The sequence below is a fragment of the Bison bison genome, unplaced genomic scaffold, assembly GCF_000754665.1.
Source record: "Bison bison bison isolate TAMUID 2011002044 unplaced genomic scaffold, Bison_UMD1.0 scf7180017864020, whole genome shotgun sequence".
Classification (NCBI taxonomy): domain Eukaryota; kingdom Metazoa; phylum Chordata; class Mammalia; order Artiodactyla; family Bovidae; genus Bison; species Bison bison.
Window position 1 is genome coordinate 255764 of NW_011494592.1, and position 14970 is coordinate 270733.

General features: G+C 41.2%; 1 protein-coding gene across 1 annotated transcript in view; it reads right to left on the reverse strand.

Annotated features, from left to right (window-relative positions):
* Positions 1-14970, reverse strand: part of EIF2AK3 (eukaryotic translation initiation factor 2-alpha kinase 3) — an 81274-nt gene that overhangs the window by 50887 nt on the left and 15417 nt on the right. The window contains exon 3 of the mRNA XM_010834127.1: positions 12642-12771. Coding sequence (XP_010832429.1) covers positions 12642-12771 — 130 coding nt within the window. The remainder of the gene's footprint in view (positions 1-12641; positions 12772-14970) is intronic.

Consider the following 14970-nt stretch of genomic DNA (forward strand, 5'->3'; position numbering starts at 1 on the left):
ACCCATGGCTGATTCATGTTGATGTATGACAAAAACCATCATAATATTGTAAAGTAATTATCCTTCAATTAAACTTAATAAATTAATTTTTAAAAAGGTATGTCTCTTGGTTCCCAAACTACTGATGAATGTTTCTACCATTTTGGGGATCCTGCTTTTCCCATTCCTTCTTTTGTTCCCCCAATTCTTCCACAGTCAAAACAGAAAGAGTTTTGGTGTTTTTTTTTTAACATTTTCTTCTGCTTGAAGACCTTCAATCAGACTTTGACAAATCAAAGGGTTCTCTTAGTGAGGCACCTGCATTCTAAGCATATTTGTAAATACTTTTAAAGAATTCACACCAACCAGGTGGGTAAATCTACAAGAGGGCAGGAAAATCCTAAAATTCTACTAAAGCTAATCTATCCTTGAAACCCTTTTCTCTCTGATTCATCACTCTCTACTTGAATTTTAATAAGTTAGTGATTCTGCTGCTGCTAAGTCGCTTCAGTCGTGTCCGACTCTGTGCGACCTCAGAGACGGCAGCCCACCAGGCTTCTCCATCCATGGGATTTTCCAGCAAGAGTACTGGAGTGGGGTGCCACTGCCTTCCACTCAGCCATAAAAGGGAACAAAACTGGGTCATTTGTAGAGACATGGATAGACCCAGAAACTGTCAGAGAGTGAAGTCAGTCAGAAAGAGAGAAACAAATATTGTATATTAATACATATATGTGGAATCTAGAAAAAACTGATATAGATGATCTTATTTACAAAGCAGAAATAGAGACACAGATGTAGACAAGGAATATGGATACCAAGGAGGAAAAGTGGGGGTGGGATGAATTGGGAGACTAGGATTGACATATATATATTATTGATACTATGCATAAAACAGATAACTAATGAGAACCTACTATATAGCATAGGGAACTCTACTCAGTGTTCTGTGATGACCTAAATGGAAATGAAATCCAAAAAAGAGGGGATATATGCAGATAGTGGATTAACTCTGCTGTACAGCAGAAACCAACCCAACATTGTAAAGCAACAAAACTCCAATATAATTTTTAAAAATTAAAAAAAAAAGTGTTAGGGATTCAGAAAAGTTGGTTGGAGGTCATTTTCTCACCATACTCCTCTACCAAGGGATGGTTTCTCTCAGTTCCCGGGACACTAACACTCCTAACTTTTCTCTTCAGCACAGACTTTTCCTCTGTGAGCACCAGACCCACATATACAAATGCCTTCTTAACATCTCTGCTTGGAGAGCTCTCAAAGTCACTTTGAACTCATCACATCTAAACAAATTCATGTTCTCCCTCTCTACACCTGTTCTTAAGTTACTACTAATTCCTCCTTTGGTCTTCTAATTTCACAAAGACTTCCCTCCCTAAACATCTCTTCAATCCATCACTTTACTTCCCTCCACTTCCTGTCTCACTCCAATCCAAGCTATCCCCATCTGTTCCAGACCAGTCTCTTAACTAGTCTCCATACTTCTGCTCTTCTTCCTCTTCCAGTCCATTTTCTATGGTTGTTGTTCAGTTGCTCAGTCGTGTCTGCCTCTTTGCGACCCCATGGACTGAAGCAAGTGAATCTTCCCTATCTTTCACCACCTCCTGGAGCTTGCTCAAACTCATGTCCATTGAGTAGGCGATGCCTTCCAACCTTCTCATCCTCTGTAGTCCCCTTCTCCTCCTGCCTTTAACCTCTCCCAGCATCAGGACCTCTTCCAATGAGTCAGCTTTTCCCATCAGGTGGCCAAAGTACTGGAGCTTCACCTTCAGCATCAGTCCTTCCAATGAATATTCAGGAATGACTTCCTTTAGGATTGGCTGGTTTGATCTCCTTCTAGTCCAAAGGACTCTCAAGAGTCTTCTCCAACACCACAGTTCAAAAGCATCAATTCTTCAGCGTTCAGCCTTCTTTATGGTCCAACTCTCACATCCATACAGGACTACTGGAAAAACCACAGCTTTGACTATATGGACCTTTGTCGGCAAAGTAATGGTTAGTACAACTATGTAACATAGTATACTATGGTCAGTACAGACAATATACATAGTCAGCAGAGTACAGGAGAGGTTGGTTTAGTAGGATTTTAAGAATTTATCTACTTTCTTCCAGATTTCCACTTCTGGCTGGTGTGAATACATCATAAATATTTTATTCTTATTTATTTGTTTGGCTGCACCAGGTCTTAGTTGCAGCACTCAGGATCTTTAGTTTTCATGGCAGCATGCAGGATCTTTTAGTTGCTGCATGTGACCTTTTAGTTGTGGCATGTAGAAAATCCCATGGACAGAGGAGCCTGGCGGGCTACAGTCCACGGGGGTCGCAGGGCTGGACACGACTTAGCGACTGAGCACACTCATGGGATCTAGTTCTGTGACCAGGGATTGAACCTGGGTCCCCTGTACTGGGAGCATGGAGTCCCAGCCACTAGACCACCAGGGAAGTCCCTTTACAAATATTTTCTAAATGTAAATACTTCCACAGTTAGAGATAACTGGCTTATAATACAAATGCCTCACTGTGCCAACCTTCTGATTCATCAGTCTCATTGAAAGTCTCAGCAAAACAGAATGTCAAAAAACCCTTTCCATTTTGACTATGGAGGAGTCTCTCCCAGTTAAAGCCTTTCAGTGGCTTTCCATGGCTGAGGATGAAATCCAAAACGCTTCCCATACATTATGAGACCCCGAACAGTCTGACCCCGGCCTCCCTCTATGGACTCATCTCTACCTCACCCTCATCCGAGTTGCCACCCTTGCCTTCTTTAGTGCTCTGAGCACACCATGATCATTCCTGCTGCAAGGCCTTGACGCTGGCCATTTCCTCTCCCAGAGCAGTCCTTCTCTGCATCTCTGTCCATCTCTTACAGCTCTTTGTCCTCAAAGGATCTCAGTTGTAAACACTGTTTCTTCTGAGCAGCCCTCTCTGACCTCCCACCTTGGGAGGTCAGGTACCCTTGCTAAGCCTCTCTTAGTTCTACCCTTCCTTGTGGCAGTTACCGTAATTTGACTATGATATTTACACTATAATAATTTTATATCTGGCTCCCCTGCTAGCTCCACATAGTGCCATGTAAGTTCCATAAAGGCTAGGATCTTACCAGACCTGCGCATTGCTGTAACCCCAGCCGCACAGTCCCGCAAGACCCTCTGCCGCCTTAAAGACCAGTTTGAGTTTGGGGTGTGTTAAAGTTCAAGTACCACTGACTCTCTCATTAGGGTTAAGAAGCAGGGACTTCTCTGGTGGTCCAGTGGTTAAGAATCCACCTTCCAATGCAGGGGATGTGGGTTCCATTCCTGGTTGGGGAACTAAGATCCCACATGCTGCAGGGCAACTAAGCCCACGAGCTGCAACTAGAGAGAAGCCTGCACATAGCAGTGAAAGATCCTGTGTGCCGCAACTGAGACCCAATGCTGCAAAATAAATAAATAAATATTAAAAAAAAAAAAAAAAAAAAGCTGCAGCAGCAGTCAGGTGCTCACAGTGCACTGAGCACCATGGTAATTTGCTCTCTATTATGATGGGCTTCCCTGGTGGCTCAGATGGTAAAGAATCTGCCTGTAATGCAGGAGACCCAGATTCTATCCCTAGGTTGGGAAGACCCCTTGGAGAAGAGAATGGCAACCCACTCCAGTATTCTTGCCTGGAGAATTCCATGGACAGAGGAGCCTGGCAGGCTACAGTCCATGGTGGTTCGCAAAGAGTCAGACACGACTGAGGGACTAATATACGATGTCTTTGTCCCTAAATTTCAATGAGAATGTTGAAATTAATGTGAGGGAGAGTAGAGAAAGCTTATTTGCTGAACATTCGGTGTTCCAGGGAATCATACCTCCTCAAGGATTAAGGACAGGGCCTCAGGGTTAACAACTAGTTGGTTGATCTAACATGAAGAATTATGAAATCTTTCAGTAGATTTGGATATTAGTCAAAGGCATCCTGTGTGACATGCTTAAAAGGAAATGTAGATTTAAAAGAAGAAGAAGAAAGAAAGAAAGAAAATGCAGAAGAAAAGACAAATCCTGAAGTAATTTGGTATTTATAATCATCAAAGATTCTGAATTATTGCGCAAGGGCAGTGAGATACCAAGTAGATAATCATTTTTTCATTCTTTCTTTCCTTAACCTATACTCAACCTATAAAACAAAATACCTCAAGGAAAACTACTAGCTTAACTGCTTAAGTATACTTTTGGCATTCATGGTGAAAAATAGAGTTTAGTAACTACTTCTGCCTTCACTTAGATTAATAAACATCCATAAAGTAGATAAATAATATGCACAAGGGGTCAGTTTCCTACAAAACAGAGTCAATCAATTTCTCACTTGACAACATGCATGCTGGAATAAATCGATTTAGTTCACAGCACTGCTTTCAGACACGCTAAGGGATGAAAAAGACAAAATTATGTCAAAGCACTGTTTCACTTCTATAATTAAAAGAAAAGCAATTAACCTAAGCAATTATTTAAATATTGGCTTGCTCCATGACTGACAGCGACTTTTCCAAATAAACCACCATCTGAGATGGTGCTCATCTAACACTCACATTGTGCTAGTTTATGCACAAATGAAAAACTGCCAAATGATCAGACATCTTTCAGTATAAATTATAGAATCTTTAAAAGAGATTACAGAGTCTCTTTTAATAAAGCAATGCTCAAAACAGTCTACTGATGGACCCTTTATGAACAAATCAAGTAATCATTAAAAATGTACTCTTTTTCAAAGGCTCCCTCCACCAACCCTCAGCCTCTTGAAGGCCCATCTTAACAAATGCAGTCTGATGCAGGGCAGGGAGGAGGCTGGAAGGCTCTCGGATTATAGTTGTTTCTGCACCTGTCTGAAACCAAAGGGCAGTGTGTCCCTTGGGGAGAAACATGCCTAAAATAAAATAAAACAAAACCCCAAACTCTAAGTATAGACTTATAATAGAATTGTTTGTTCCTTTTAAGAGGAAAAAAGGGGAGGACATTTTAACAGAAAAATGAAACAAAAAACAAATATGGTATCTCTAAATAAAGAAAAGGTAAAAATATTGTCTAAGGATAGACTAGCTATATATACACAGTTATAATATACATTCTAAATACAGATAAGGAAGGTCTTTGTATTTATAAGTGTGTTTCAAAACATAGAGAAGTAAGCAGATAGTTCAAGAATCTGATGTCTACTTAGATTTGGTGAACTGTAATCCTAATGCCATCCAGAGACCCCAAAGAAAAACCATGCTACTACTTACAATAGCCAGGACACGGAAGCAACCTAGATGCCCATTGGCAGATGAATGGATAAGAAAGCTGTGGTACATATACACAATGGAATATTACTCAGCCATTAAAAGGAATGCATTTGAATCAGTTCTAATGAGGTGGATGAAACTGGAGCCTATTATATAGAGTGAAGTAAGTCAGAAAGAAAAACACCAATACAGTATACTAATGCATATACATGGAATTTAGAAAGATGGTAACAATGACCCTTTATGTGAGACAGCAAAAGAGATACAGATGTAAAGAACAGTCTTCTGGACTCTCTGGGAGAAGGCGAGGGTGGGATGATTTGAGAGAATAGCATTGAAAAATGTATATTATCATATGTGAAACAGATTGCCAGCCCAGGTTCGATGCATAAGACAGGGTGCTCAGGGCTGGTGCACTAAGATGACCCTGAGGGATGGGATGGGATGGGGAGGGAGGTGGGAGGGAGGTTCAGGATGGGGAACACATGTACATCCATGGCTGATTCATGTCAATGTATGGCAAAAACCACTACAATATTATAAAGTAATTAGCCTCCAATTTAAATAAATAAATAGATTTAAAAAAAAAACAAAAAAACTACTATGCTAAGGAGATCCAACCAGTCCATCCTAAAGGAGATGAGTCCTGAGTGTTCATTGGAAGGACGGATGTGGAAGCTGAAACTCCAACACTTTGGCCACCTGATGTGAAAAACTGACTCATTTGAAAAGACCCTGATGCTGGGAAGGATTCAAGGCAGGAGAGAAGGGGACGACAGAGGATAAGATGGCTGGATGGCATCACCGACTAAACAGACGTAAGTTTGGGTAAACTCCAGGAGTTGGTGATGGATAGGGAGGCCTGGCGTGCTGCGGTACATGGGGTCACAAAGAGTCAGACACGACTGAGTGTCTGAATTGAACTGAACTGATGTCACAAAAAATTTTAAAACCATCAGTGAAGAACCATGGCCAAATCTCCTGAGTGCTTTGACTCTGCATATAAATCACTAGAGAAAAGCAAATTGGATTTCAGGTGGTCCTTCTGAAAACTGAAAACAAAATTCTTAACTACTGTCAAAAGTATTTGATTTAAATAGATAGCCAGTGGGAATTTGCTGTATGACTCAGGGAACTCAAACTGTGGCTCTGTGACAGCCTAGAGGGGTGGGATGGGAGGTGGAAAGGAGGTTCAGGAGGGAGGGGACATATGTATACTTATGGCTGATGCATGTCGATATATGGCAGAAATCAGTACAATATTATAAAGCAATTATCCATCCATTAAAAATAAATAATTTTTAAAGAAAGTATTAGATATAGAACCTAGGAGCACATGTGCTGAAGGTAACAGAGTAAACTTTAGGTTCATCATTCATTCTGACACACAGACACACACACACACATTTTAGCTTGGTTTATATCACTGTTCTTTTGAGGAAGTTTATAAATACCTAGTTAAGAGGAAAGAGTGGCAAATCAGATCTCTGTCCCAAGGCAACTCAACCTTCCTGCAGCTTACAGTTCATTCTAAAAATAATGTGAAACTCTTGTTTTTAATGGAACCATCAATCTCTCTTATCCTCTGGGAACTCATTTTTTTTCCTTAACACAATTGAAACATGACTAAAGCAACATAATAAGCTATTTTATACACCTTTTGAGTCAGAAAAGGTTAAGGGCATCATCAGAGCAGGTTGAGAGGCAACAAGATATGTACCTAACGGTCGTGAATTTGTGTTATTTTTAAACGAATCCTTAAAGGTACTAAAAAGGGAAATCAAAAAATTCCTCTAGATAATTTATAAGGGTGTTTCATGTATTTGATGGTACCTGAGCTAAGAGTTGGACATGACTGAGCGACTTCACTTTCACTTTTCACTTTCACGCACTGGAGAAGGAAATGCACTTCAACCCACTCCAGTGTTCTTGCCTGGAGAATCCCAGGGACGGGGGAGCCTGGTGGGCTGCCGTCTTTGGGGTCACCCAGAGTCGGACACGACTAAAGCGACTTAGCAGCAGCAGCATAGAGAATATGTTCATCACAGCACTGTTTATAATAGCCAGGACATGGAAGAAACCTAGATGCCCATCAGCAGATGAATGGATAAGAAAGCGGTGGTACATATACACAATGGAGTATTACTCAGCCATTAAAAAGAATACATTTGAATCAGTTCTAATGAGGTGGATGAAACTGGAGCCTATTATACAGAGTGAAGTAAGCCAGAAAGAAAAACATCAATACAGTATACTAATGCATACATATGGAATTTAGAAAGATGGTAACAATAACCCTGTATACGAGACAGCAAAAGAGACACTGATGTATAGAACAGTCTTTTGGACTCTGTGGGAGAGGGAGAGGGTGGGATGATTTGGGAGAATGGTACTGAAATATGTATAATATCATATATGAAACGAGTCACCAGTCCAGGTTCAAAGCATGATACTGGATGTTTGGGGCTGGTGCACTGGGACGACCCAGAGGGATGGTATGGGGAGGGAGGAGGGAGGAGGGTTCAGGCTGGGGAACACATGTATACCTGTGGCAGATTCATTTTGATATATGGCAAAACCAATACAATATTGTAAAGTTAAAAAATAAAATTAAATTAAAAAATAAAAAAATAAATACTTACTATAAATAGTTTGTAAAAAAAAATTAAGAGATCACTGGTAAGCTCTTTTATTTTCAATCATCTATTCATTTAAATAATGTGTTGCAATAAGACATAATCCTTGGTAATCAAAAGACTCAAGTCATAATTTCATCCATAAAAATGAACTCTGTATGTATTCAAGTAAGGTTTATATAAGGTACATAAGATTTATTCTGATTCTAAAATTGTTATGATTTAGAAAATTATGTTTGAAATATGATAAGATTCAAAGCCAATAAAAGTTTGAAATCTAAAAAAAAAAGAATACACCCTCTCTGGTCTTCTGGGTTTAATCTGTTTCATCTTCATACCACTCCTGATGAAAGTATGGAGAAACTGACACTCTAATAGAGGAGTCAACAAATGGAGACTTACTGTCACCTGGGTGGCTTCTGTTACATCTCCCCACGAGTTCCTTCTGCCTGCTGGGTTCTACCCAGTCCTTCTCTCTACACTACCTGCCCTAGCAAATGCTGAGCTTCAGACGAAGAAAATTAATTTTTCTCCCTAAAAGCTAAGGACTGTCATAAAATAGTCTATCAGATGCATTCAGAAGGGTACTGTCACGCTATGCATCTAATCTGGGGCATTTCAAATAGCAGTTTCTGTTCCTCTTTTGGTGGTGTGTCGTCCAGTTTCTGAACATAACTTCTAGAGGATGAGTGACGCACACCTTGCTGAGTAACGGGTGACCCAAGCCCACCTGTTCTCTCTCCTTGTTAATGTTTATAACCTTACCAATACTCTCCTAATACTTCTATTATATACTAGATCAGTTGGTCTCAAAGCATGGTCTGTGGATTCTGTCCCAAGTGCACATGGTCAAGCGGTTTTCATAAGAAGGTGGTGCTATCTGCCTTTCCCTGAGGTGATATTTGCATTTACAGTGTAGAAGCAACAGTAACTAAAACTGTGCTTTAGCCTGAATCTAGCACCAAATCTGTAGTCCTGGAATCTTCACTTGTCACACACTTGTGACAAAATAGAAGGAAAAAAGTTTCACTCAAGAATGTTCTGATGATACCCCAACGTTCATTGCAGCACTATTTACAATAGCTAAGACATGGAAGCAACCTAGATGTTCACTGACAGATGAATGGATAAAGAAGTTGTGCTCCATACATACAATGGAATATTACTCAGCCATAAAAAAGGAAAGCATTTGAGTCAGTTCTAATGAGGTAGATGAAACTGGAGCCTATATACAGAGTGAAGTAAGTCAGAAAGAGAAAAACAAATACCATATATTAACGCATATATATAGAATCTAGAAAGACGACACTGATGAACCTATTTGCAGGGCACCAGTGGAGATGCAGGCATAGAGAACAGACTTATGAACAAAATGGAGGAAGGAGAGGGTGGGACGAGTTGAGAGAGCAGTACTGAAATATACATATGACCATATGTAAAAGAGATAGTCAGTGGGAATTTGCTGTATGATGCAGGGAGCTCAAATCTGATGCTCTGGGACAACTTAGAGGGGTAGGATGGGGAGGGAGGTGGGAAGGATGTTCAAGAGGGAGGAGACATACGTATGCCTATGGCTGATTCATGTTGATGTACGGCAACCACTGCAACATTGTAAAGCAATTATCTTCCAATTAAAAATAAATTTCTTTAAAAAAGAGTGTTCTGATGAAACAATAAAAATTAATTTCATCAAGTTGTGACCCAAATACATACCTTTCTACTATTCTGCCCAACCAACCAGGAGGTATACATTAAGGACTTCAGCCACAAATGGAAGCATGTTTTGAGAAAAAGCACTTGTGAGACTGAGTTTTGAGCTGAACTAGCAGCACTGCTCACAAAGCTCCATTTTTACTTGAAAAACTGAAAGGAAAGCTATGATTATGAGACTTGGGTATCTGGCAGACATTTTCTCAAAAATAAACAAAGTGAACCTCTTACTTTGAGGAAAACAATTGACTGTGTTAATGATCAAATCTAAGTTGCCAAGTGAAAATTAGAATCTTGTAAAAGCTGTATCTTCCCATGTGAGCTTCCCAGTACTTAAAGGATTTTCTCATGAGATTGGTGGGGATAATAAAAAGTTTGACTTTATAAAACATTCTACAAGGAAATATGTCAACATTTGGAAGATCTGTGTAACTCAATGAATCAATATTCTCCCAATGATGTTAGAAGATCATGCATGAGTAAAAAGCAAGACAGGCCAATGGATGTTACTGCAACAGAGTACAACTGCTCATTGATATGATTTCAGATTCCACAGGGCAACTAACCTTCCAGAAACTTTCACCTGTTCTTGTGTAGAACCAAAAAAGAATGACCACAATTATCTAAAAAGGCTACTAGAATACTCCCTTTTCCCAACTACCTGTGGATTTTCTTCTTCAAATAGCTCAACCAAAACAACAATGCAACATGGTGAAGGCAGAAGCATGCAGGAAAATCAAGCTGTTGTCTATTAAACTAGAAACAGGACATTTAAAACAAGAGAGTCCCATAACCAGTGCGAGTCTGATATTTGAAGCAGGGCACCCAGAACCAGTGCTCTGTAGCAACCTGGAGGGATGGGGCGGGGAGGGAGTTGGGAAGGGGGTTCAGGATGGAGGGGACACATGTACGCCTATGGGTAATTCCTACTGATGTATGGCAAAACCCATGACAACACTGTAAACTAATTATCCTCCAGTTAAATAAATTTCAAAACAAAAAAACAAGAGAGCCCTAATAAACCACAGAAAATGGTAGGGACAGTGAGAAAATTGAATTGTAGTTTAAAAAACAGCTAATATAACTACTATAGTAAGAAAAGCTTCAAGGTTGACCAGCTGCTTATAATTTAAACACACTCAATGGCACTCAGGTTATCACAACTATGTGTCATAACATGCAATTTCTCTTTTTGTCAGTATGTGTATTTTAGTTTGTAAAAGCACACATGCTTTACACCACTACAACACACCAGAATGTTACCTCAGGCGTAAACAGCTTACAGTCTTCTGATTTTGCTCATCATCTTTTACGTCTAGTTTGAAAATAAAGCAAAATGTGCATGCCCAAGCATTATCCCAGGAGGACACAAATAAATGACTCTTCAGTCTGGGTAGTAATTCATTTGACTATTGCACCTGATTCAAAATTTGTAACTTAATTTATAATCAAAGTGCTTTTATATTAATAATTCACAACACAGAAGTTCACGATTCTCGACAGATGTTTTCAGCATCCTGCTGGATAAGCAGCAGGCACTCTGAAAGTCTACTCAAAGCTTAGCACATAGCAAGCGTGGAGGCTGGGCAGTGCCACATCCCTAAGTATCTGCCTGGGTGCTCCAGAACATAATTCAACCTGGGTTTTCTAGAGAGCAGTGGGGTCACTGATGCAGTTTTTCCATCCTAATGTTCCATCACCACTAATCAGGTCATTCTCAAGCCCCTCATGCTAGGTTTTTCCCAAACTTGGTACCAGCTTAAAGCTTTTTGAAAGGGGAAGATTGACAACGAAAGGGGAAAAAGAGGAGGACTTCCCTGGTGCTCCAGAGGGGCCTCCCTGGTGGCTCAGACAGTAAAGAATCTGCCTGCAATGCATGAGACCTGGGATCGATCTCTGGATGGGGAAGATCCCTCAGAGAAGGGAATGGCTACCCACTCCAGTATTCTTGCCTTGAGAATTCCACAGACAGAGGAGCCTGGCGGGGCTACAGTCCACGAAGTCACAAAGAGTCAGACATGACTGAGAGATTAACACTTTCCCTGGTGGTCCAGTGGTTAAGACTGCATGCTTCCACTGCAAGGGGCTTGGGTTTGATTCCTGGTCAGGGAACTAAGATCCCACGTCCCACAAGGTGAGGCCCAAAAAAAGAGAGGGGGTGGGGGCAGGAGGAGGAAGAGTACCCTAGTGATTATCCTCTAAGAACAAGGTAAAAGGCTGAGAATGTTCTGGAAAACAGATGACTGCTTCTATGTCAGCAGTCATAACTCAAAAGAGGGACCTGTTTTAAATGATTTAAACAAGAGGGTAGAGTGCCAGAAAAGGAGAGAGTCTTCATCTAAGTCTAGACTAAAGGTGAGAAAAATAAACTTCTGTCATTTAATTCCCCTTAACCTGTTCCTCTCATCGAGGTAGGTAGGCAATGTCATGACTTTATCGATGCAGATGCTAAAGCTCTGAGGGGCTAAGTCACCTGCGCAAGTTCAGGAGTCACGTGCCAGAAAAGTTTTGAAAGCAACTAATTGCAAATAATCCAATTTGTTTAAAATTACAAGAAAATTTCAGATGAATTATATTTAAAATTAAGATGGACAACTGAGGGAACACATAGGGAATAATTTATGGGGTTTTGCAACATGTATTTCCAACTGTTAAAACACAGTTGTTTACATTTGTTTTATTATTCCTAGGGACCTCGTGATGATGATGATGATGATGTTAGGAAGAAGAAATTATGATCATGTTACAGCTCAGAAAATGAGCTTTACTGGTACAGCAGATACTATCCTCAATTACTCATTTATACGATTAACTCATTTCAGGCCCCAAACAATCCTAAGAAGTAGGTGACATCATCCACCTCATTTTACAGAAGGGGGAACTGAGGGAAAGAAGAGCTAAGCAAACAGGGGACACAGCTTGCTAGAGACAGACACCCCCCACACCTAGGTGATCAGCTCCTGAGCCCCAGTCCTATAAGCAAAATCTACTAGTAAGAGCAACAAGTGCTCATTTTAACTAAGTTTCCCTGTCGACACATAACAGAAAATACTCACCTCTGGTTTGCTAAGGCTGGACGACACCAAGGAACCAGACCCCACGTCCAAATCCCACTGCTTTTTCCCATGATTCTCAGGATCCAAGGCAGCAATTCGGCCATCTAAAGTGCTGATGATCACTAATGATCTGTAAAATTCAAAACGAAAAGGACAGAGTTAAAAAGATACCAAAGGCATACACTTAAAAGAAACCAGCCTCTCCTGGACTTCCCTGGTGGTCCAGTGGATAAGACTCTACCTGCCAGTTCGGGGGACGTGGGTTTGATCTCCAGTCCAGGAAGACCCCACACGTCACAGTGCAAGTAAGTCCATGTGCCACAACTACTGAGCCCAAGCTCTAGAGTCTGTGCTCCACAACAAGAGAAGCCACCACAAGAAGTCCACGCACCACAACAAGAGAAAAGCCAAAGAGCAGCAACAAAGAGCCAGTGCAGCCAATAAAGAATGAAAGAAAGAAACCAGCCTCTCCCCAGGGCTTTGTCTGTAAGGGCCGGGAGCAGGGGTACATCCCCATGAGACTTGTAGTCTTTCCACCTTGTCTTGAGCTCTCCAAGACAACCGCACTATGCCCTTTATCTGCTTGTGCCACTTATGAAAAGCCCCAGAATCCAAGGTCACTCCTCGTCCCCACACTCTAATCCCCACTTGGAACTCAACATACCCTGTTCTGTCCTTTCCTCTTGTATTTCCCCAACTCCTGAAGCCTTCACCCTAAAACAGCCTCCCCTGAACGTCCACTCACCTTCTTGCTCTAAAAGAAACCTGAGGACACTCCTTCAGAAGCTATGAGAATTTTTTTTCTCCATCACCCTTACCAGGTCCAGTGATGGGATAAGTATAGTCCTCGTACCGTGCTACCATTTCTAGACTATTTTCTTTCCTTCCTCTCTAAAAACCCTCAGGATCAAATCATTCCATCCATTACCCCTCCTAATAATTGTCTTTTGATCTTTGGGTCGCTGGCTCCATTCCTTGGGAATTCTGGGATCCTGGTTCATTGTCACTGTTAACATATTCTGTGGGTTTTCATGATCTGTCCACCTTGCCTCAGTCATTACCATAAACAGACCCTAAGACCTTGTCATTACCTATCACAGCTTCTCTGTCCCACTGAAATTTTAAGCATCCAACCCCAAGCCACAAACTCCTCTTTTCAGCTCACCTCCTCTACTTCTCTGACCCCACCAGAATCTATTAGCTATTGATCCTACCACTGTTACCCTGAACTTCACTACCATTATGCCTTTACTTTTTCCTTATCCAGTTTTTCATTTTGGTTTTTTCCTTAAAGCCAAGATAGTTTTTATTTACTTGACTGCACCGGCCTTAGTTCTCACATGAGGGATCTTTGCTGCCGAGTGTGTGATCTGGCTCTCTGACCAGGGATTGAACCCAGGAGACCCCTGCATTGGGAATGCTGTCTTAACCACCAGACTGCCAGTGAAGTTCCTCTTATCCAGCTTATATTCCACATCTTTCATCTTAGGCACTTCCCTGCTCATGCCTTCAATTCCCTTTTTCCTCTCCTACACATCACACTGGACTAGCAGAACTCCAACCTGAGTTAAACTCAACTTTCTGCCTTTGCTCCATCTTGCATCTGTGCAGTTGAAGACAAACATAACCATGCTGACAGGTCTCACTTTTATTCAATTACCATCAACATCAAAAGGGCTACAAATGTTGTCCCACAATCATAATATGGTTGCTAGTCTATCCTCTCCCACTGTCCCAGGTTAACTATTTCATTCTGCCTGTGTCCTCAAACTTCCTACACTACTTCTTCCAAGCTCATGCATCCGAGGGACTAGGCCTCCTAGACAGGTGTTTACTAATGAAAACAGAAATAATCAAGAGATCCCACCATCTCATCTCTCTGTGTATCAGCACCTGGACCCATGAAATCCCCTTCGCCTCCTAGTACTGCAAATGAATTGTCCACATTCCCATCCACTCCCAACACTTCCACTCAGGCAACAGGTCTTTCCCCATGCATATGTGAGGACTTATTCCTCAAAATCTCTCCTCTTGCTTTTCCATCAATTATTTCCCCTCTAACACGGCACTCCCCACCCCCAGTCATCAAACCTGCTACTATTTCTCCCAACTTAAAAACCAAACCAGATTACACATAACCATCAACTCTCGCTGCTCCAGCTTCCAATCCATTGCTTGCCCCACTTTGGAACAAAGCTCCTTGAAAGAGTTGTTGTGTAGTCTTAGTCTCCAAATCCTCTCCCCACTTCCTGTACTGAACTATTTCTAATCAAGTTTTTGTCTCTACCCCTCCATTGAAAAGGCTTTAATGGAACTCACCCATGCCTTT